Source organism: Penaeus monodon, chromosome 18 (genome assembly GCF_015228065.2).
Source record: "Penaeus monodon isolate SGIC_2016 chromosome 18, NSTDA_Pmon_1, whole genome shotgun sequence".
NCBI classification, from domain to species: domain Eukaryota; kingdom Metazoa; phylum Arthropoda; class Malacostraca; order Decapoda; family Penaeidae; genus Penaeus; species Penaeus monodon.
This window is the reverse complement of record NC_051403.1, coordinates 37,971,946-37,998,061: the sequence shown is the minus strand read 5'-3', so window position 1 is coordinate 37,998,061 and position 26,116 is coordinate 37,971,946. Positions and strand designations below refer to the sequence as shown.

The following is a 26,116-nucleotide window of genomic DNA, read 5'->3' as shown; positions in this document are numbered from 1 at the left end:
TACCCCATATTCATTATACTACCCCATATTCATTATACTTACCCATATTCATTATACTTACCCATATTCATTATACTTACCCATATTCATTATACTTACCCCATATTCATTATACTTACCCCATATTCATTATACTTACCCCATATTCATTATACTTACCCCATATTCATTATACTTACCCCATATTCATTATACTTACCCCATATTCATTATACTTACCCCATATTCATTATACTTACCCCATATTCATTATACTTACCCCATATTCATTATACTTACCCCGTATTCATTATACTTATCGCACATTTTTTTATGCATAGATATAATTCATCATACATATCACACGAAAATGACTAAAATTTATTGCTATAACTAACGCCCTTCTCCCGGTGACTTCGGGATATAATTAGCTCTTGTTTAGATCTCAGTGTCTGTATCTGTCTATCTATCTATGTATGTGTAAATATATACAAATACATACATTTATATATACACATAAATATACATATTTAAGTATATATATACATATATATAAATATACATAGATAAGTATCTATATATAGATACACATATATAAGTATGTATATATATATATAAGTATGTATATATATACTTATATAAGTATGTATATATACATATATATGTATACATATACATATATAAGTATGTATATATACATATTTACACTGAAACAGCTTGTCATAACAATAAGTATGACTTAACATGACATTTTACCGCACATTCATTATACTCACCGCACATTCATTATACACACCACACATTCATTATACTCACCACACATTCATTATACTCACCACAGATTCATCATATTCGCTACGCATTCATTATACTCACCACACATTCATCATATTCGCTACGCATTCATTATACTCACCATCCATTCATTGTACTCAAACTCAGCCATTATACTTGCCATACATAACCACAATTTATTGTTATAAGTAGACATTATAATGTCTTGACAAAGGAAATTGGAAGCACAATTCACTATACACGAGCATAATTCATTATACTTACATACAATTAATTATACACAACTACAATTAATTATACATAACTACAATTAATTATACACAGCTACAATTAATTATACACAACTACAATTAATTATACACAACTACAATTAATTATACATAACTACAATTAATTATACAAAACTACAATTAATTATACACAACTACAAGTAATTATACACAACTACAAGTAATTATACACATCTACAATTAATTATATATAATTATAATTAATTAAACTCATTTACAGTTCATTATACAGATGTACAATTCATTACACAGAAGTACAATACATTAAGCACGAGACCAATTCACTATACTCGAGCACAGTGTAATTTACAAACGTACAATTCATTAAACATTAAGTGCTATTGATACAACAATTAATTCAAAATAAGTACAAGTACTTAAACATAAGTACATTCATTATACTTAACACACATTCATTATACTTAACACACATCCATTATACTAAACAAGCATTCATATTTACCAAGTATTCAGTATACTTAACAGACATTCATTATACTTAAGAAACATTCATTATACTTACGAAACATTCATTATACTTACGAAACATTCATTATACTTACCCCATATTCATTATACTTACCCCATATTCATTATACTTACCCCATATTCATTATACTTAACCCATATTCATCATACTTACCCCATATTCATTATACTTACCCCATATTCATTATACTTACCCCATATTCATTATACTTACCCCATATTCATTATACTTACCCCCATATTCATTATACTTACCCCATATTCTTACTTACCCCATATTCATTATACTTACCCCATATTCATTATACTTACCCCATATTCATTATACTTACCCCATATTCATTATACTTACCCCATATTCATTATACTTACCCCATATTCATTATACTTACCCCATATTCATTATACTTACCCCATATTCATTATACTTATCGCACATTTTTTGATGCATAGATATAATTCATCATACATATCACACGAAAATGACTAAAATTTATTGCTATAACTAACGCCCTTCTCCCGGTGACTTCGGGATATAATTAGCTCTTGTTTAGATCTCAGTGTCTGTATCTGTCTATCTATCTATGTATGTGTAAATATATACAAATACATACATTTATATATACACATAAATATACATATTTAAGTATATATATACATATATATAAATATACATAGATAAGTATCTATATATAGATACACATATATAAGTATGCATATATACATATATAAGTATGTATATATATACTTATATAAGTATGTATATATATACACATATATAAGTATGTATATATACATATATAAGTATATATATACATATATAAGTATGTATATATACATATATAAGTATGTATATATACATATTTACACTGAAACAGCTTGTCATAACAATAAGTATGACTTAACATGACATTTTACCGCACATTCATTATACTCACCGCACATTCATTATACACACTGCGTATACATTATCATACACACCGCACATTATTTTACTCACCGGACATTCATTATACACACCGTGCACTCATTAGACTTGCGACGCATTCATTATGCTCACCACGCATTCATTATGCTCACCACGCATTCATAATACTCGCCATGCATTTATTATACTTACCACGCATTCATTATACTCATCACTCAGTCATTATACTTACCATACATAACTACAATTTATTTTTATAACTAGAAATTACACTCGCTACGCATTCATTATATTCACCACACATTCATTATACTCATCATACATCCATTACATTCATTACTCAGTACCTATACTTACCATACATAAGTACAATTTATTGTTATAATTAGACATTATATATAAGCCCGTGTTGAAACACCCATGACTTTGGGTTATAATTAGTACTAGCTATAGATGTCAATGTATTTATCTGTCTATCTATCTGTTTTTATATAAATATGTGAATATACATTTGTATATATACATATATATAGGCATCTATATGTATATACAAATATATACATATATATTCATCCATTTCTGTTTATTATTCGTCCAAGAAGGAACTCGTGAGGAGGTCGAAACATTAAGATTTAATTTCATTTCTTACTCTGCTGTTTTCCTTTTCATATACACACACAAGCACGAGACCAATTCACTATACTCGAGCACAGTGTAATTTACAAACGTACAATTCATTAAACATTAAGTGCTATTGATACAACAATTAATTCAAAATAAGTACAAGTACTTAAACATAAGTACATTCATTATACTTAACACACATTCATTATACTTAACACACATCCATTATACTAAACACACATCCATTATACCAAACACACATTCATTATACTTACCCCATATTCATTATACTTACCCCATATTCATTATACTTACCCCATATTCATTATACTTACCCCATATTCATTATACTTACCCCATATTCATTATACTTACCCCATATTCATTATCTTCTTTTAACGGTAGGTTCATGTCTGAGCCGCCGTGGTCACAGCATGATACTTAATTGTAGTTTTCATGTTGTGATGCTCTTGGAGTGAGTACGTGGTAGTGTCCCCAGTTCCTTTCCACGGAGAGTGCCGGTGATACCTTTTTAGGTAATCAATCTCTCTATTTATCCGGGCTTGGGATCAGCACTTTGACTTGGGCTGGCTTGGCCACCCAGTGGCTAGGTAGGCAATCGAGGTGAAGTTCCTTGCCCAAGGGAACAACGCGCCGGCCGGTGACTCGAACCCTCGAACTCAGATTGCCGTCGTGACAGTCTTGAGTCCGACGCTCTAACCATTCGGCCACCGCGGACCTATATTCATTATACTTACCCCATATTCATTATACTTACCCCATATTCATTATACTTACCCCATATTCATTATACTTACCCCATATTCATTATACTTACCCCATATTCATTATACTTACCCCATATTCATTATACTTACCCCATATTCATTATACTTACCCCATATTCATTATACTTACCCCATATTCATTATACTTACCCATATTCATTATACTTACCCATATTCATTATACTTACCCATATTCATTATACTTACCCATATTCATTATACTTACCCCATATTCATTATACTTACCCCATATTCATTATACTTACCCCATATTCATTATACTTACCCCATATTCATTATACTTACCCCATATTCATTATACTTACCCCATATTCATTATACTTACCCCACATTTTTTTATGCATAGATATAATTCATCATACATATCACACGAAAATGACTAAAATTTATTGCTATAACTAACGCCCTTCTCCCGGTGACTTCGGGATATAATTAGCTCTTGTTTAGATCTCAGTGTCTGTATCTGTCTATCTATCTATGTATGTGTAAATATATACAAATACATACATTTATATATACACAAAAATATACATATTTAAGTATATATATACATATATATAAATATACATAGATAAGTATCTATATATAGATACACATATATAAGTATGCATATATACATATATAAGTATGTATATATATACTTATATAAGTATGTATATATATACACATATATAAGTATGTATATATACATATATAAGCATATATATATACATATATAAGTATGTATATATACATATATAATGTATATATACATATATAAGTATGTATATTATACATATTTACACTGAAACAGCTTGTCATAACAATAAGTATGACTTAACATGACATTTTACCGCACATTCATTATACTCACCGCACATTCATTATACACACTGCGTATACATTATCATACACACCGCACATTATTTTACTCACCGGACATTCATTATACACACCGTGCACTCATTAGACTTGCGACGCATTCATTATGCTCACCACGCATTCATTATGCTCACCACGCATTCATAATACTCGCCATGCATTTATTATACTTACCACGCATTCATTATACTCATCACTCAGTCATTATACTTACCATACATAACTACAATTTATTTTTATACTAGAAATTACACTCGCTACGCATTCATTATATTCACCACACATTCATTATACTCATCATACATCCATTACATTCATTACTCAGTACCTATACTTACCATACATAAGTACAATTCATTGTTATAATTAGACATTATATATAAGCCCGTGTTGAAACACCCATGACTTTGGGTTATAATTAGTACTAGCTATAGATGTCAATGTATTTATCTGTCTATCTATCTGTTTTTATATAAATATGTGAATATACATTTGTATTTATACATATATATAGGCATCTATATGTATATACAAATATATACATATATATTCATCCATTTCTGTTTATTATTCGTCCAAGAAGGAACTCGTGAGGAGGTCGAAACATTAAGATTTAATTTCATTTCTTACTCTGCTGTTTTCCTTTTCATATACACACACAAACACACACACACACACACACACACACACATATATATATATATATATATATATATATATATATATGCATAAATACTTATATATGTATGCGTGTATACATATATATATATGCGTGTATACATGTATATATATAAATATAAATATGCATATATAAATATACATGTATATAAATATACATATATATACATATATATACATAATGTATACATAAATATACATATGTATACATAAATATACATATGTATACATAAATATACATATGTATACATAAATATACATATGTATACATAAATATATATAAATATACATATATATACATATGTATATATAAATATACATATATATACATATGTATATATAAATATACATATATATGTATATATACATTCAAGTAGTTTGCCATAACAATCAGTAGGATTTTAACAGGATTTTTGTAGCTATTAGTCGAGGAATATTAATAAATGTTCCATAAATGTATATAATGTTCCATACATTTACATTATACGTTTCATTATACATACTATTCATGTCATTATGCACACAAGACATTCCATTCACATACAGTACATTCAATTTGCATACATACTAAACATTCATTATAAATACCACATTCATTTCACATACATCACACTCATTATACATAAATATAACTTTTACATATTACACATTCATTATACCTAACTATAATTTATTATACATATCACACATTTATTATATATGTGACTACGACCATGACTAACGCCTGGCCAATCCTCAAGACAGTATACCAGACTGAATACATTAAAGAAGCCGTTGATTACGTGACAACGGTTATGGAGACATCGACAGCATATCACTGTCATGATGCTCATAGCTATTAGTCGAGGGATATCAATAAATGCTGCTTTAATTCATAAATAGTTTCAATTACATCACTATCAACAAGACTGATTACGGAAGGTAGATATATTTCTATGTATACTTTTCATTATGAACACAGGGCATACCTTTCACATACAGTACGTTCAGTTTGCATACATACCATATTCAGTTTGCATACATACCATGCATTCAGTATACATACCACAGTCTCATTATACTCACCACACCACTCACCACTCATAGATACAATTCATCATATATATCACAAACATAACTAAAATTTACTGCTATAACTAACCTCTGTTGAAACGCCCTTGTCCCGGTGACTTTGGAATATAATTAACTCTCATTTAGATCTCAGTGTCTGTATCTATCTATCTATCTATGTGTATATATATACAAATACATATATTTAGATATACATTCAAGCAGTTTGCCATAACAATCAGTAGGATTTTAACAGGATTTTTGTAGCCATTGGTCGAGGAATATTAATAAATGTTGAACCCATAAACAAATTAATTTACATAAAAAAATGGCAACGGTGGATATAAGGACTGATTGAGAAGTATGAAATGTTCCATACATTTACATTATGCGTTTCATTATACATACTATTCATGTCATTATGCACACAAGACATTCCATTCATATACAGAACATTTAATTTGCATACATACTAAACATTCATTATAAATACCACATTCATTACACATACATCACACTCATTATACATAATTGCAACTTATACATATTACACATTCATTATACCTAACTATAATTTATTATACGTATCACACATTTATTATATCTAAATACAGTTTATTATAACTAGGTATTAGCCTGCATTGAAACATCCTTGTTCCCAGTGACTTTGGGATGTAATTAGTTCTAGATCTCATGTGTATGCCGAGTTTCTTTGGGACATATTCCTACAAAAGATCAGATCACCCCCTTCATGAGCATAATTCATCTGTGTAACAGTCAGGCATAACAATTAGTAAGAATTTGAACATGAAACTTTTTGCTCTGTGGACAGCCCTCTCTTTGCTTGCACCAAGTGAAGGACTTCGGCCAGACTTACCTGTGAAGGTGTGTCAAGATGTATCTTCTTACGTGTCTTTGACAAATACTCGAATGCAAGTCAGGACGGTTCGCTCCACTGTCACTCTCCTAGATGTTATACCAACCTATGTTAGCGTTACCACTACGAATTGTGTGCCTTACGCTATTACTCACACAGAAACGGTATCTCAATATCAGGCGCCACAGCTGGCTTATTCCACATTTTACGTCAGCCAACTAATGATCAAAGAGAAGAATCGGGCATACACTTATACCAGATATCAACCCGAAACCATCAGCATTACATACTCGGCTACCGATCTTGAAGAGCACGTGACACAAGTTGTAGGGACAACTACTGCCACGACTCTATCAACGGTATCTGTTGTGAAGACTCTCACCGCCTCCATTACAACCACTGCAACAGATACTCAAGTCGATGTCTACACTTCCATCACATACTTACCTGTATATGTGACTACGACCATGACTAACGTCTGGCCAATCCTAAAGACAGTATACCAGACTGAATACATTAAAGAAGCCGTTGATTACGTGACAACGGTTATGGAAACATCGACAGCATATCACTGTCATGATGCTCATAGCTATTAGTCGAGGGATGTCAATAAATGCTGCGTTAATTCATAAATAGTTTCAATTACATCACTATCAACACGACTGATTACGGAAGATAGATATATTTCTAAGTATACTTTTCATTATGAACACAGGGCATACCTTTCACATACAGTACGTTCAGTTTGCATACATACCATATTCACTTTGCATACATACCATATTCAGTTTGCATACATACCATATTCAGTTTGCATACATACCATATTCAGTTTGCATACATACCATGCATTCAGAATACATACCTCAATCTCATTATACTCACCACACCACTCACCACTCATAGATACAATTCATCATATATATCACAAACATAACTAAAATTTACTGCTATAACTAATCTCTGTTGAAACGCCCTTGTCCCGGTGACTTTGGGATATAATTAGCTCTCATTTAGATCTCAGTGTCTGTATCTATCTATCTATCTTTGTGTATATATATACAAATACATATATTTAGATATACATTCAAGCAGTTTGCCATAACAATCAGTAGGATTTTAACAGGATTTTTTGTAGCTATTAGTCGAGGAATATTAATAAATGTTGAACCCATAAACAATTAATTTTACATAAAAAAATGGCAACGGTGGATATAAGGACTGATTGAGAAGTATGAAATGTTCCATACATTTACATTAGGGCGTTTCATTATACATACTATTCATGTCATTGTGCCACAAGACATTCCATTCATATACAGAACATTTAATTTGCATACATACTAAACTTTCATTATAAATGCCCATTCATTTAACATACATCACCACTCATTATACATATTGCAAACTTATACATATTACACTTTCATTATACCTAACTATAATTTATTATACGTATCCACATTTATTATATCTAAATAGCATTTATATAACTAGGTATTAGCCTGCAATGAAACATCCTTGTTCCCAGTGACTTTGGGATGTAATTAGTTCTAGATCTCATGTGTATGCCGATTTTTCTTTGGACATATTCCTACAAAAGATCAGATCACCCCCTTCATGAGCATAATTCATCTGTGTAACAGTCAGGCATAACAATTAGTAAGAATTTGAACATGAAACTTTTTGCTCTTGGACAGCCCTCTCTTTGTTTGGGCACCAAGGAAGGACTTCGGCCAGACTACCTGTGAAGGGTTGTCAAGATGTATCTTCTTACGTGTCTTTGACAAATACTCGACTGCAAGTCAGGACGGTTCGCTCCACTGTCACTTTTCCTAGATGTTATACCAACCTATGTTAGCGTTACCCTACGAATTGTGTGCCTTACGCTATTATTTCACACGGAAACGGTATCTCAATATCGGCGCCACACCCCTGGCTTATTCCACATTTTACTTTAAAGCCAACTAATGATCAAAGAGAAGAATCGGGCATACACTTATACCAGAATTTAAACCCGAAACCATCAGCATTACATACTCGGCTACCGATCTTGAAGAACACGTGACACAAGTTGTAGGGACAACTACTGCCACGACTCTATCAACGGTATATGTTGTGAAGACTCTCACCGCCTCCATTACAACCACTGCAACAGATACTCAAGTCGATGTCTACACTTCCATCACATACTTACCTGTATATTTGACTACGACCATGGACTAACGCCTGGCCAATCCTCAAGACAGGTATACCAGACTGAATACATTAAAAAAGCCGTTGATTACGTGACAACGGTTATGGAAACATCGACAGCATATCACTGTCATGATTCTCATAGCTATTAGTTGAGGGATATCAATAAATGCTGCGTTAATTCATAAATAGTTTCAATTACATCATTATCAACACGACTGATTACGGAAGATAGATAATTTTCTAAGTAAATTTTTCATTATGAACACAGGGCATACCTTTCAAAATACAGTACGTTCAGTTTGCTACATACCATATTCAGTTTGCATACATACCATATTCAGTTTGCATACATACCATATTCAGTTTGCATACATACCCTATTCAGTTTGCATACATACCATGCATTCAGTATACATACCACAATCTCATTATACTCACCACACCACTCACCACTCATAGATACAATTCATCATATATATCACAAACATAACTAAAATTTACTGCTATAACTAAACTCTGTTGAAACGCCCTTGTCCCGGTGACTTTGGGATATAATTAGCTCTCATTTAGATCTCAGTGTCTGTATCTATCTATCTATCTATGTGTATATATATACAAATACATATATTTAGATATACATTCAAGCAGTTTGCCATAACAATCAGTAGGATTTTAACAGGATTTTTTGTAGCTATTAGTCGAGGAATATTAATAAATGTTGAACCCATAAACAAATTAATTTACATAAAAAAATGGCAACGGTGGATATAAGGACTGATTGAGAAGTATGAAATGTTCCATACATTTACATTATGCGTTTCATTATACATACTATTCATGTCATTATGCACACAAGACATTCCATTCATATACAGAACATTTAATTTGCATACATACTAAACATTCATTATAAATACCACATTCATTTCACATACATCACACTCATTATACATAATTGCAACTTATACATATTACACATTCATTATACCTAACTATAATTTATTATACGTATCACATATTTATTATATCTAAATACAGTTTATTATAACTAGGTATTAGCCTGCAATGAAACATCCTTGTTCCCAGTGACTTTGGGATGTAATTAGTTCTAGATCTCATGTGTATGCCGAGTTTCTTTGGGACATATTCCTACAAAAGATCAGATCACCCCCTTCATGAGCATAATTCATCTGTGTAACAGTCAGGCATAACAATTAGTAAGAATTTGAACATGAAACTTTTTGCTCTGTGGACAGCCCTCTCTTTGCTTGCACCAAGTGAAGGACTTCGGCCAGACTTACCTGTGAAGGTGTGTCAAGATGTATCTTCTTACGTGTCTTTGACAAATACTCGACTGCAAGTCAGGACGGTTCGCTCCACTGTCACTCTCCTAGAAGTTATACCAACCTATGTTAGCGTTACCACTACGAATTGTGTGCCTTACGCTATTACTCACACAGAAACGGTATCTCAATATCAGGCGCCACAGCTGGCTTATTCCACATTTTACGTCAGCCAACTAATGATCAAAGAGAAGAATCGGGCATACACTTATACCAGATATCAACCCGAAACCATCAGCATTACATACTCGGCTACCGATCTTGAAGAGCACGTGACACAAGTTGTAGGGACAACTACTGCCACGACTCTATCAACGGTATCTGTTGTGAAGACTCTCACCGCCTCCATTACAACCACTGCAACAGATACTCAAGTCGATGTCTACACTTCCATCACATACTTACCTGTATATGTGACTACGACCATGACTAACGCCTGGCCAATCCTCAAGACAGTATACCAGACTGAATACATTAAAGAAGCCGTTGATTACGTGACAACAGTTATGGAAACATCGACAGCATATCACTGCCATGATGCTCATAGCTATTAGTCGAGGGATATCAATAAATGCTGCGTTAATTCATAAATAGTTTCAATTACATCACTATCAACACGACTGATTACGGAAGATAGATATATTTCTAAGTATAATTTTCATTATGAACACAGGGCATACCTTTCACATACAGTACGTTCAGATTGCATACATACTATATTCACTTTGCATACATACCATATTCAGTTTGCATCATACCATATTCAGTTTGCATACATACCATGCATTCAGTATACATACCACAATCTCATTATACTCACCACACCACTCACCACTCATAGATACAATTCATCATATATATCACAAACATAACTAAAATTTACTGCTATAACTAAACTCTGTTGAAACGCCCTTGTCCCGGTGACTTTGGGATATAATTAGCTCTCATTTAGATCTCAGTGTCTGTATCTATCTATCTATCTATGTGTATATATATACAAATACATATATTTAGATATACATTCAAGCAGTTTGCCATAACAATCAGTAGGATTTTAACAGGATTTTTTGTAGCTATTAGTCGAGGAATATTAATAAATGTTGAACCCATAAACAAATTAATTTACATAAAAAAATGGCAACGGTGGATATAAGGACTGATTGAGAAGTATGAAATGTTCCATACATTTACATTATGCGTTTCATTATACATACTATTCATGTCATTATGCACACAAGACATTCCATTCATATACAGAACATTTAATTTGCATACATACTAAACATTCATTATAAATGCCACATTCATTTCACATACATCACACTCATTATACATAATTGCAACTTATACATATTACACATTCATTATACCTAACTATAATTTATTATACGTATCACATATTTATTATATCTAAATACAGTTTATTATAACTAGGTATTAGCCTGCAATGAAACATCCTTGTTCCCAGTGACTTTGGGATGTAATTAGTTCTAGATCTCATGTGTATGCCGAGTTTCTTTGGGACATATTCCTACAAAAGATCAGATCACCCCCTTCATGAGCATAATTCATCTGTGTAACAGTCTGGCATAACAATTAGTAAGAATTTGAACATGAAACTTTTTGCTCTGTGGACAGCCCTCTCTTTGCTTGCACCAAGTGAAGGACTTCGGCCAGACTTACCTGTGAAGGTGTGTCAAGATGTATCTTCTTACGTGTCTTTGACAAATACTCGACTGCAAGTCAGGACGGTTCGCTCCACTGTCACTCTCCTAGATGTTATACCAACCTATGTTAGCGTTACCACTACGAATTGTGTGCCTTACGCTATTACTCACACAGAAACGGTATCTCAATATCAGGTGCCACAGCTGGCTTATTCCACATTTTACGTCAGCCAACTAATGATCAAAGAGAAGAATCGGGCATACACTTATACCAGATATCAACCCGAAACCATCAGCATTACATACTCGGCTACCGATCTTGAAGAGCACGTGACACAAGTTGTAGAGACAACTACTGCCACGACTCTATCAACGGTATCTGTTGTGAAGACTCACCGCCTCCATTACAACCACTGCAACAGATACTCAAGTCGATGTCTACACTTCCATCACATACTTACCTGTATATGTGACTACGACCATGACTAACGCCTGGCCAATCCTCAAGACAGTATACCAGACTGAATACATTAAAGAAGCCGTTGATTACGTGACAACAGTTATGGAAACATCGACAGCATATCACTGTCATGATGCTCATAGCTATTAGTCGAGGGATATCAATAAATGCTGCGTTAATTCATAAATAGTTTCAATTACATCACTATCAACACGACTGATTACGGAAGATAGATATATTTCTAAGTATAATTTTCATTATGAACACAGGGCATACCTTTCACATACAGTACGTTCAGATTGCATACATACTATATTCACTTTGCATACATACCATATTCAGTTTGCATACATACCATATTCAGTTTTCATACATACCATATTCAGTTTGCATACATACCATATTCAGTTTGCATCATACCATATTCAGTTTGCATACATACCATGCATTCAGTATACATACCACAATCTCATTATACTCACCACACACTCACCACTCATAGATACAATTCATCATATATATCACAAACATAACTAAAATTTACTGCTATAACTAAACTCTGTTGAAACGCCCTTGTCCCGGTGACTTTGGGATATAATTAGCTCTCATTTAGATCTCAGTGTCTGTATCTATCTATCTATCTATGTGTATATATATACAAATACATATATTTAGATATACATTCAAGCAGTTTGCCATAACAATCAGTAGGATTTTAACAGGATTTTTTTGTAGCTATTAGTCGAGGAATATTAATAAATGTTGAACCCATAAACAATTAATTTACATAAAAAAATGGCAACGGTGGATATAAGGACTGATTGAGAAGTATGAAATGTTCCATACATTTACATTATGCGTTTCATTATACATACTATTCATGTCATTATGCACACAAGACATTCCATTCATATACAGAACATTTAATTTGCATACATACTAAACATTCATTATAAATACCACATTCATTTCACATACATCACACTCATTATACATAATTGCAACTTATACATATTACACATTCATTATACCTAACTATAATTTATTATACGTATCACATATTTATTATATCTAAATACAGTTTATTATAACTAGGTATTAGCCTGCAATGAAACATCCATGTTCCCAGTGACTTTGGGATGTAATTAGTTCTAGATCTCATGTGTATGCCGAGTTTCTTTGGGACATATTCCTACAAAAGATCAGATCACCCCCTTCATGAGCATAATTCATCTGTGTAACAGTCTGGCATAACAATTAGTAAGAATTTGAACATGAAACTTTTTGCTCTGTGGACAGCCCTCTCTTCCTTGCACCAAGTGAAGGACTTCGGCCAGACTTACCTGTGAAGGTGTGTCAAGATGTATCTTCTTACGTGTCTTTGACAAATACTCGACTGCAAGTCAGGACGGTTCGCTCCACTGTCACTCTCCTAGATGTTATACCAACCTATGTTAGCGTTACCACTACGAATTGTGTGCCTTACGCTATTACTCACACAGAAACGGTATCTCAATATCAGGCGCCACAGCTGGCTTATTCCACATTTTACGTCAGCCAACTAATGATCAAAGAGAAGAATCGGGCATACACTTATACCAGATATCAACCCGAAACCATCAGCATTACATACTCGGCTACCGATCTTGAAGAGCACGTGACACAAGTTGTAGGGACAACTACTGCCACGACTCTATCAACGGTATCTGTTGTGAAGACTCTCACCGCCTCCATTACAACCACTGCAACAGATACTCAAGTCGATGTCTACACTTCCATCACATACTTACCTGTATATGTGACTACGACCATGACTAACGCCTGGCCAATCCTCAAGACAGTATACCAGACTGAATACATTAAAGAAGCCGTTGATTACGTGACAACGGTTATGGAAACATCGACAGCATATCACTGTCATGATGCTCAAAGCTATTAGTCGAGGGATATCAATAAATGCTGCTTTAATTGATAAATAGTTTCAATTACATCACTATCAACACGACTGATTACGGAAGATAGATATATTTCTATGTATACTTTTCATTATGAACACAGGGCATACCTTTCACATACAGTACGTTCAGTTTGCATACATACCATATTCAGTTTGCATACATACCATGCATTCAGTATACATACCACAATCTCATTATACTCACCACACCACTCACCACTCATAGATACAATTCATCATATATATCACAAACATAACTAAATTTACTGCTATAACTAAACTCTGTTGAAACGCCCTTGTCCCGGTGACTTTCGGATATAATTAGTTCTCATTTAGATCTCAGTGTCTGTATCTATCTATCTATCTATGTGTATATATATACAAATACATATATTTAGATATACATTCAAGCAGTTTGCCATAACAATCAGTAGGATTTTAACAGGATTTTTTGTAGCTATTAGTCGAGGAATATTAATAAATGTTGAACCCATAAACAAATTAATTTACATAAAAAAATGGCAACGGTGGATATAAGGACTGACTGAGAAGTATGAAATGTTCCATACATTTACATTATGCGTTTCATTATACATACTATTCATGTCATTATGCACACAAGACATTCCATTCATATACAGAACATTTAATTTGCATACATACTAAACATTCATTATAAATGCCACATTCATTTCACATACATCACACTCATTATACATAATTGCAACTTATACATATTACACATTCATTATACCTAACTATAATTTATTATACGTATCACACATTTATTATATCTAAATACAGTTTATTATAACTAGGTATTAGCCTGCAATGAAACATCCTTGTTCCCAGTGACTTTGGGATGTACTTAGTTCTAGATCTCATGTGTATGCCGAGTTTCTTTGGGACATATTCCTACAAAAGATCAGATAACCCCCTTCATGAGCATAATTCATCTGTGTAACAGTCAGGCATAACAATTAGTAAGAATTTGAACATGAAACTTTTTGCTCTGTGGACAGCCCTCTCTTTGCTTGCACCAAGTGAAGGACTTCGGCCAGACTTACCTGTGAAGGTGTGTCAAGATGTATCTTCTTACGTGTCTTTGACAAATACTCGACTGCAAGTCAGGACGGTTCGCTCCACTGTCACTCTCCTAGATGTTATACCAACCTATGTTAGCGTTACCACTACGAATTGTGTGCCTTACGCTATTACTCACACAGAAACGGTATCTCAATATCAGGCGCCACAGCTGGCTTATTCCACATTTTACGTCAGCCAACTAATGATCAAAGAGAAGAATCGGGCATACACTTATACCAGATATCAACCCGAAACCATCAGCATTACATACTCGGCTACCGATCTTGAAGAGCACGTGACACAAGTTGTAGGACAACTACTGCCACGACTCTATCAACGGTATCTGTTGTGAAGACTCTCACCGCCTCCATTACAACCACTGCAACAGATACTCAAGTCGATGTCTACACTTCCATCACATACTTACCTGTATATGTGACTACGACCATGACTAACGCCTGGCCAATCCTCAAGACAGTATACCAGACTGAATACATTAAAGAAGCCGTTGATTACGTGACAACGGTTATGGAAACATCGACAGCATATCACTGTCATGATGCTCATAGCTATTAGTCGAGGGATATCAATAAATGCTGCGTTAATTCATAAATAGTTTCAATTACATCACTATCAACACGACTGATTACGGAAGATAGATATATTTCTAAGTATAATTTTCATTATGAACACAGGGCATACCTTTCACATACAGTACGTTCAGATTGCATACATACTATATTCACTTTGCATACATACCATATTCAGTTTGCATACATACCATATTCAGTTTGCATACATACCATATTCAGTTTGCATACATACCATATTCAGTTTGCATCATACCATATTCAGTTTGCATACATACCATGCATTCAGTATACATACCACAATCTCATTATACTCACCACACCACTCACCACTCATAGATACAATTCATCATATATATCACAAACATAACTAAAATTTACTGCTATAACTAAACTCTGTTGAAACGCCCTTGTCCCGGTGACTTTGGGATATAATTAGCTCTCATTTAGATCTCAGTGTCTGTATCTATCTATCTATCTATGTGTATATATATACAAATACATATATTTAGATATACATTCAAGCAGTTTGCCATAACAATCAGTAGGATTTTAACAGGATTTTTTGTAGCTATTAGTCGAGGAATATTAATAAATGTTGAACCCATAAACAAATTAATTTACATAAAAAAATGGCAACGGTGGATATAAGGACTGATTGAGAAGTATGAAATGTTCCATACATTTACATTATGCGTTTCATTATACATACTATTCATGTCATTATGCACACAAGACATTCCATTCATATACAGAACATTTAATTTGCATACATACTAAACATTCATTATAAATACCACATTCATTTCACATACATCACACTCATTATACATAATTGCAACTTATACATATTACACATTCATTATACCTAACTATAATTTATTATACGTATCACATATTTATTATATCTAAATACAGTTTATTATAACTAGGTATTAGCCTGCAATGAAACATCCTTGTTCCCAGTGACTTTGGGATGTAATTAGTTCTAGATCTCATGTGTATGCCGAGTTTCTTTGGGACATATTCCTACAAAAGATCAGATCACCCCCTTCATGAGCATAATTCATCTGTGTAACAGTCTGGCATAACAATTAGTAAGAATTTGAACATGAAACTTTTTGCTCTGTGGACAGCCCTCTCTTTGCTTGCACCAAGTGAAGGACTTCGGCCAGACTTACCTGTGAAGGTGTGTCAAGATGTATCTTCTTACGTGTCTTTGACAAATACTCGACTGCAAGTCAGGACGGTTCGCTCCACTGTCACTCTCCTAGATGTTATACCAACCTATGTTAGCGTTACCACTACGAATTGTGTGCCTTACGCTATTACTCACACAGAAACGGTATCTCAATATCAGGCGCCACAGCTGGCTTATTCCACATTTTACGTCAGCCAACTAATGATCAAAGAGAAGAATCGGGCATACACTTATACCAGATATCAACCCGAAACCATCAGCATTACATACTCGGCTACCGATCTTGAAGAGCACGTGACACAAGTTGTAGGGACAACTACTGCCACGACTCTATCAACGGTATCTGTTGTGAAGACTCTCACCGCCTCCATTACAACCACTGCAACAGATACTCAAGTCGATGTCTACACTTCCATCACATACTTACCTGTATATGTGACTACGACCATGACTAACGCCTGGCCAATTCTCAAGACAGTATACCAGACTGAATACATTAAAGAAGCCGTTGATTACGTGACAACGGTTATGGAAACATCGACAGCATATCACTGTCATGATGCTCAAAGCTATTAGTCGAGGGAAATCAATAAATGCTGCTTTAATTGATAAATAGTTTCAATTACATCACTATCAACACGACTGATTACGGAAGATAGATATATTTCTATGTATACTTTTCATTATGAACACAGAGCATACCTTTCACATACAGTACGTTCAGTTTGCATACATACCATATTCAGTTTGCATACATACCATGCATTCAGTATACATACCACAATCTCATTATACTCACCACACCACTCACCACTCATAGATACAATTCATCATATATATCACAAACATAACTAAAATTTACTGCTATAACTAAACTCTGTTGAAACGCCCTTGTCCCGGTGACTTTCGGATATAATTAGTTCTCATTTAGATCTCAGTGTCTGTATCTATCTATCTATCTATGTGTATATATATACAAATACATATATTTAGATATACATTCAAGCAGTTTGCCATAACAATCAGTAGGATTTTAACAGGATTTTTTGTAGCTATTAGTCGAGGAATATTAATAAATGTTGAACCCATAAACAAATTAATTTACATAAAAAAATGGCAACGGTGGATATAAGGACTGACTGAGAAGTATGAAATGTTCCATACATTTACATTATGCGTTTCATTATACATACTATTCATGTCATTATGCACACAAGACATTCCATTCATATACAGAACATTTAATTTGCATACATACTAAACATTCATTATAAATGCCACATTCATTTCACATACATCACACTCATTATACATAATTGCAACTTATACATATTACACATTCATTATACCTAACTATAATTTATTATACGTATCACACATTTATTATATCTAAATACAGTTTATTATAACTAGGTATTAGCCTGCAATGAAACATCCTTGTTCCCAGTGACTTTGGGATGTAATTAGTTCTAGATCTCATGTGTATGCCGAGTTTCTTTGGGACATATTCCTACAAAAGATCAGATAACCCCCTTCATGAGCATAATTCATCTGTGTAACAGTCAGGCATAACAATTAGTAAGAATTTGAACATGAAACTTTTTGCTCTGTGGACAGCCCTCTCTTTGCTTGCACCAAGTGAAGGACTTCGGCCAGACTTACCTGTGAAGGTGTGTCAAGATGTATCTTCTTACGTGTCTTTGACAAATACTCGACTGCAAGTCAGGACGGTTCGCTCCACTGTCACTCTCCTAGATGTTATACCAACCTATGTTAGCGTTACCACTACGAATTGTGTGCCTTACGCTATTACTCACACAGAAACGGTATCTCAATATCAGGCGCCACAGCTGGCTTATTCCACATTTTACGTCAGCCAACTAATGATCAAAGAGAAGAATCGGGCATACACTTATACCAGATATCAACCCGAAACCATCAGCATTACATACTCGGCTACCGATCTTGAAGAGCACGTGACACAAGTTGTAGGGACAACTACTGCCACGACTCTATCAACGGTATCTGTTGTGAAGACTCTCACCGCCTCCATTACAACCACTGCAACAGATACTCAAGTCGATGTCTACACTTCCATCACATACTTACCTGTATATGTGACTACGACCATGACTAACGCCTGGCCAATCCTCAAGACAGTATACCAGACTGAATACATTAAAGAAGCCGTTGATTACGTGACAACGGTTATGGAAACATCGACAGCATATCACTGTCATGATGCTCAAAGCTATTAGTCGAGGGATATCAATAAATGCTGCTTTAATTGATAAATAGTTTCAATTACATCACTATCAACACGACTGATTACGGAAGATAGATATATTTCTATGTATACTTTTCATTATGAACACAGGGCATACCTTTCACATACAGTACGTTCAGTTTGCATACATACCATATTCAGTTTGCATACATACCATGCATTCAGTATACATACCACAATCTCATTATACTCACCACACCACTCACCACTCATAGATACAATTCATCATATATATCACAAACATAACTAAAATTTACTGCTATAACTAAACTCTGTTGAAACGCCCTTGTCCCGGTGACTTTCGGATATAATTAGTTCTCATTTAGATCTCAGTGTCTGTATCTATCTATCTATCTATGTGTATATATATACAAATACATATATTTAGATATACATTCAAGCAGTTTGCCATAACAATCAGTAGGATTTTAACAGGATTTTTTGTAGCTATTAGTCGAGGAATATTAATAAATGTTGAACCCATAAACAAATTAATTTACATAAAAAAATGGCAACGGTGGATATAAGGACTGACTGAGAAGTATGAAATGTTCCATACATTTACATTATGCGTTTCATTATACATACTATTCATGTCATTATGCACACAAGACATTCCATTCATATACAGAACATTTAATTTGCATACATACTAAACATTCATTATAAATGCCACATTCATTTCACATACATCACACTCATTATACATAATTGCAACTTATACATATTACACATTCATTATACCTAACTATAATTTATTATACGTATCACACATTTATTATATCTAAATACAGTTTATTATAACTAGGTATTAGCCTGCAATGAAACATCCTTGTTCCCAGTGACTTTGGGATGTAATTAGTTCTAGATCTCATGTGTATGCCGAGTTTCTTTGGGACATATTCTACAAAAGATCAGATAACCCCCTTCATGAGCATAATTCATCTGTGTAACAGTCTGGCATAACAATTAGTAAGAATTTGAACATGAAACTTTTTGCTCTGTGGACAGCCCTCTCTTTGCTTGCACCAAGTGAAGGACTTCGGCCAGACTTACCTGTGAAGGTGTGTCAAGATGTATCTTCTTACGTGTCTTTGACAAATACTCGACTGCAAGTCAGGACGGTTCGCTCCACTGTCACTCTCCTAGATTTTATACCAACCTATGTTAGCGTTACCACTACGAATTGTGTGCCTTACGCTATACTCACACAGAAAACGGTATCTCAATATCAGGCGCCACAGCTGGCTTATTCCACATTTTACGTCAGCCAACTAATGATCAAAGAGAAGAATCGGGCATACACTATACCAGATATCAACCCGAAACCATCGAGCATTACATACTCGGCTACCGATCTTGAAGAGCACGTGACACAAGTTGTAGGGACAACTACTGCCACGACTCTATCAACGGTATCTGTTGTGAAGACTCTACCGCCTCCATTCAACCACTGCAACAGATACTCAAGTCGATGTCTACACTTCCATCACATACTTACCTGTATATGTGACTACGACCATGACTAAACGCCTGGCCAATCCTCAAGACAGTATACCAGACTGAATACATTAAAGAAGCCGTTGATTACGTGACAACAGCTTATGGAAACATCGACAGCATATCACTGCCATGATGCTCATAGCTATTAGTCGAGGGATATCAATAAATGCTGCGTTAATTCATAAATAGTTTCAATTACATCACTATCAACACGACTGATTACGGAAGATAGATATATTTCTAAGTATAATTTCATTATGAACACAGGGCATACCTTTCACATACAGTACGTTCAGATGCATACATACTATATTCACTTTGCATCATACCATATTCAGTTGCATACATACCATGCATCAGTATACATACCACAATCTCATTATACTCACCACACCACTCACCACTCATAGATACAATTCATCATATATATACAAAACATAACAAAATTTACTGCTATAACTAAACTCTGTTGAAAACGCCCTTGTCCCGGTGACTTTGGGATATAATTAGCTCTCATTTAGATCTCAGTGTCTGTATCTATCTATCTATCTATGTGTATATATATACAAATACATATATTTAGATATACATTCAAGCAGTTTGCCATAACAATCAGTAGGATTTTAACAGGATTTTTTGTAGCTATTAGTCGAGGAATATTAATAAATGTTGAACCCATAAAACAAATTAATTTACATAAAAAAATGGCAACGGTGGATATAAGGACTGATTGAGAAGTATGAAATGTTCCATACATTTACATTATGCGTTTCATTATACATACTATTCATGTCATTATGCACACAAGACATTCCATTCATATACAGAACATTTAATTTGCATACATACTAAACATTCATTATAAATACCACATTCATTTCACATACATCACACTCATTATACATAATTGCAACTTATACATATTACACATTCATTATACCTAACTATAATTTATTATACGTATCACATATTTATTATATCTAAATACAGTTTATTATAACTAGGTATTAGCCTGCAATGAAACATCCTTGTTCCCAGTGACTTTGGGATGTAATTAGTTCTAGATCTCATGTGTATGCCGAGTTTCTTTGGGACATATTCCTACAAAAGATCAGATCACCCCCTTCATGAGCATAATTCATCTGTGTAACAGTCTGGCATTACAATTAGTAAGAATTTGAACATGAAACTTTTTGCTCTGTGGACAGCCCTCTCTTTGCTTGCACCAAGTGAAGGACTTCGGCCAGACTTACCTGTGAAGGTGTGTCAAGATGTATCTTCTTACGTGTCTTTGACAAATACTCGACTGCAAGTCAGGACGGTTCGCTCCACTGTCACTCTCCTAGATGTTATACCAACCTATGTTAGCGTTACCACTACGAATTGTGTGCCTTACGCTATTACTCACACAGAAACGGTATCTCAATATCAGGCGCCACAGCTGGCTTATTCCACATTTTACGTCAGCCAACTAATGATCAAAGAGAAGAATCGGGCATACACTTATACCAGATATCAACCCGAAACCATCAGCATTACATACTCGGCTACCGATCTTGAAGAGCACGTGACACAAGTTGTAGGGACAACTACTGCCACGACTCTATCAACGGTATCTGTTGTGAAGACTCTCACCGCCTCCATTACAACCACTGCAACAGATACTCAAGTCGATGTCTACACTTCCATCACATACTTACCTGTATATGTGACTACGACCATGACTAACGCCTGGCCAATCCTCAAGACAGTATACCAGACTGAATACATTAAAGAAGCCGTTGATTACGTGACAACGGTTATGGAAACATCGACAGCATATCACTGTCATGATGCTCAAAGCTATTAGTCGAGGGATATCAATAAATGCTGCGTTAATTCATAAATAGTTTCAATTACATCACTATCAACACGACTGATTACGGAAGATAGATATATTTCTATGTATACTTTTCATTATGAACACAGGGCATACCTTTCACATAGAGTACGTTCAGTTTGCATACATACCATATTCAGTTTGCATACATACCATGCATTCAGTATACATACCACAATCTCATTATACTCACCACACCACTCACCACTCATAGATACAATTCATCATATATATCACAAACATAACTAAAATTTACTGCTATAACTAACCTCTGTTGAAACGCCCTTGTCCGGTGACTTTGGGATATAATTAGCTCTCATTTAGATCTCAGTGTCTGTATCTATCTATCTATCTATGTGTATATATATATACAAATACATATATTTAGATATACATTCAAGCAGTTTGCCATAACAATCAGTAGGATTTTAACAGGATTTTTTGTAGCTATTAGTCGAGGAATATTAATAAATGTTGAACCCATAAACAAATTAATTTACATAAAAAATGGCAACGGTGGATATAAGGACTGACTGAGAAGTATGAAATGTTCCATACATTTACATTATGCGTTTCATTATACATACTATTCATGTCATTATGCACACAAGACATTCCATTCATATACAGAACATTTAATTTGCATACATACTAAACATTCATTATAAATGCCACATTCATTTCACATACATCACACTCATTATACATAATTGCAACTTATACATATTACACATTCATTATACCTAACTATAATTTATTATACGTATCACACATTTATTATATCTAAATACAGTTTATTATAACTAGGTATTAGCCTGCAATGAAACATCCTTGTTCCCAGTGACTTTGGGATGTAATTAGTTCTAGATCTCATGTGTATGCCGAGTTTCCTTGGGACATATTCCTACAAAAGATCAGATAACCCCCTTCATGAGCATAATTCATCTGTGTAACAGTCAGGCATAACAATTAGTAAGAATTTGAACATGAAACTTTTTGCTCTGTGGACAGCCCTCTCTTTCCTTGCACCAAGTGAAGGACTTCGGCCAGACTTACCTGTGAAGGTGTGTCAAGATGTATCTTCTTACGTGTCTTTGACAAATACTCGACTGCAAGTCAGGACGGTTCGCTCCACTGTCACTCTCCTAGATGTTATACCAACCTATGTTAGCGTTACACACTACGAATTGTGTGCCTTACGCTATTACTCACACAGAAACGGTATCTCAATATCAGGCGCCACAGCTGGCTTATTCCACATTTTACGTCAGCCAACTAATGATCAAAGAGAAGAATCGGGCATACACTTATACCAGATATCAACCCGAAACCATCAGCATTACATACTCGGCTACCGATCTTGAAGAGCACGTGACACAAGTTGTAGGGACAACTACTGCCACGACTCTATCAACGGTATCTGTTGTGAAGACTCTCACCGCCTCCATTACAACCACTGCAACAGATACTCAAGTCGATGTCTCGATGTCTACACTTCCATCACATACTTACCTGTATATGTGACTACGACCATGACTAACGCCTGGCCAATCCTCAAGACAGTATACCAGACTGAATACATTAAAGAAGCCGTTGATTACGTGACAACGGTTATGGAAACATCGACAGCATATCACTGTCATGATGCTCATAGCTATTAGTCGAGGGATATCAATAAATGCTGCGATAATTCATAAATAGTTTCAATTACATCACTATCAACACGACTGATTACGGAAGATAGATATATTTCTAAGTATAATTTTCATTATGAACACAGGGCATACCTTTCACATACAGTACGTTCAGATTGCATACATACTATATTCACTTTGCATACATACCATATTCACTTTGCATACATACCATATTCAGTTTGCATACATACCATATTCAGTTTGCATACATACCATATTCAGTTTGCATCATACCATATTCAGTTTGCATCATACCATATTCAGTTTGCATACATACCATGCATTCAGTATACATACCACAATCTCATTATACTCACCACACCACTCACCACTCATAGATACAATTCATCATATATATCACAAACATAACTAAAATTTACTGCTATAACTAAACTCTGTTGAAACGCCCTTGTCCCGGTGACTTTGGGATATAATTAGCTCTCATTTAGATCTCAGTGTCTGTATCTATCTATCTATCTATGTGTATATATATACAAATACATATATTTAGATATACATTCAAGCAGTTTGCCATAACAATCAGTAGGATTTTAACAGGATTTTTTGTAGCTATTAATCGAGGAATATTAATAAATGTTGAACCCATAAACAAATTAATTTACATAAAAAAATGGCAACGGTGGATATAAGGACTGATTGAGAAGTATGAAATGTTCCATAGATTTACACTATGCGTTTCATTATACATACTATTCATGTCATTATGCACACAAGACATTCCATTCATATACAGAACATTTAATTTGCATACATACTAAACATTCATTATAAATACCACATTCATTTCACATACATCACACTCATTATACATAATTGCAACTTATACATATTACACATTCATTATAC

The 26,116-nt window shown here is 34.2% G+C and overlaps 5 protein-coding genes and 3 pseudogenes across 5 annotated transcripts; all 8 read left to right on the top strand.

Moving 5' to 3' along the window:
- The first annotated feature begins 7,077 nt into the window (after positions 1 to 7,077).
- Positions 7,078 to 7,976, top strand: LOC119584897. The gene has a single exon (XM_037933517.1). It carries the CDS (start codon positions 7,311 to 7,313, stop codon positions 7,974 to 7,976), a length of 666 nt encoding a protein of 221 aa, XP_037789445.1. The 5' UTR covers positions 7,078 to 7,310.
- A 2,662-nt stretch (positions 7,977 to 10,638) lies between these two features.
- Positions 10,639 to 11,476, top strand: LOC119584895. The gene has a single exon (XM_037933516.1). It carries the CDS (start codon positions 10,811 to 10,813, stop codon positions 11,474 to 11,476), a length of 666 nt encoding a protein of 221 aa, XP_037789444.1. The 5' UTR covers positions 10,639 to 10,810.
- Positions 11,477 to 12,523: 1,047 nt separating this feature from the next.
- On the top strand, positions 12,524 to 13,199 carry LOC119584894 (annotated as a pseudogene).
- A 1,124-nt stretch (positions 13,200 to 14,323) lies between these two features.
- LOC119584762 lies at positions 14,324 to 14,988 on the top strand (annotated as a pseudogene).
- Positions 14,989 to 15,947: 959 nt separating this feature from the next.
- Positions 15,948 to 16,668, top strand: LOC119584893 (annotated as a pseudogene).
- A 1,113-nt stretch (positions 16,669 to 17,781) lies between these two features.
- LOC119584892 lies at positions 17,782 to 18,459 on the top strand. The gene has a single exon (XM_037933515.1). It carries the CDS (start codon positions 17,794 to 17,796, stop codon positions 18,457 to 18,459), a length of 666 nt encoding a protein of 221 aa, XP_037789443.1. The 5' UTR covers positions 17,782 to 17,793.
- Positions 18,460 to 19,419: 960 nt separating this feature from the next.
- LOC119584891 lies at positions 19,420 to 20,141 on the top strand. Its single transcript, XM_037933514.1, has one exon. It carries the CDS (start codon positions 19,476 to 19,478, stop codon positions 20,139 to 20,141), a length of 666 nt encoding a protein of 221 aa, XP_037789442.1. The 5' UTR covers positions 19,420 to 19,475.
- A 2,715-nt stretch (positions 20,142 to 22,856) lies between these two features.
- On the top strand, positions 22,857 to 23,522 carry LOC119584890. The gene has a single exon (XM_037933513.1). The coding sequence runs from the start codon at positions 22,857 to 22,859 to the stop codon at positions 23,520 to 23,522; it is 666 nt and encodes a 221-aa protein (XP_037789441.1).
- The last annotated feature ends 2,594 nt before the right edge of the window (positions 23,523 to 26,116 follow it).

Excerpts from the sequence above, each read along its gene's own strand:
- LOC119584897 (XM_037933517.1), top strand. The coding sequence starts at position 7,311 with ATGAAACTTTTTGCTCTGTGGACAGCCCTCTCTTTGCTTGCACCAAGT.
- LOC119584895 (XM_037933516.1), top strand. The coding sequence starts at position 10,811 with ATGAAACTTTTTGCTCTGTGGACAGCCCTCTCTTTGCTTGCACCAAGT.
- LOC119584892 (XM_037933515.1), top strand. The coding sequence starts at position 17,794 with ATGAAACTTTTTGCTCTGTGGACAGCCCTCTCTTTGCTTGCACCAAGT.
- LOC119584891 (XM_037933514.1), top strand. The coding sequence starts at position 19,476 with ATGAAACTTTTTGCTCTGTGGACAGCCCTCTCTTTGCTTGCACCAAGT.
- LOC119584890 (XM_037933513.1), top strand. The coding sequence starts at position 22,857 with ATGAAACTTTTTGCTCTGTGGACAGCCCTCTCTTTGCTTGCACCAAGT.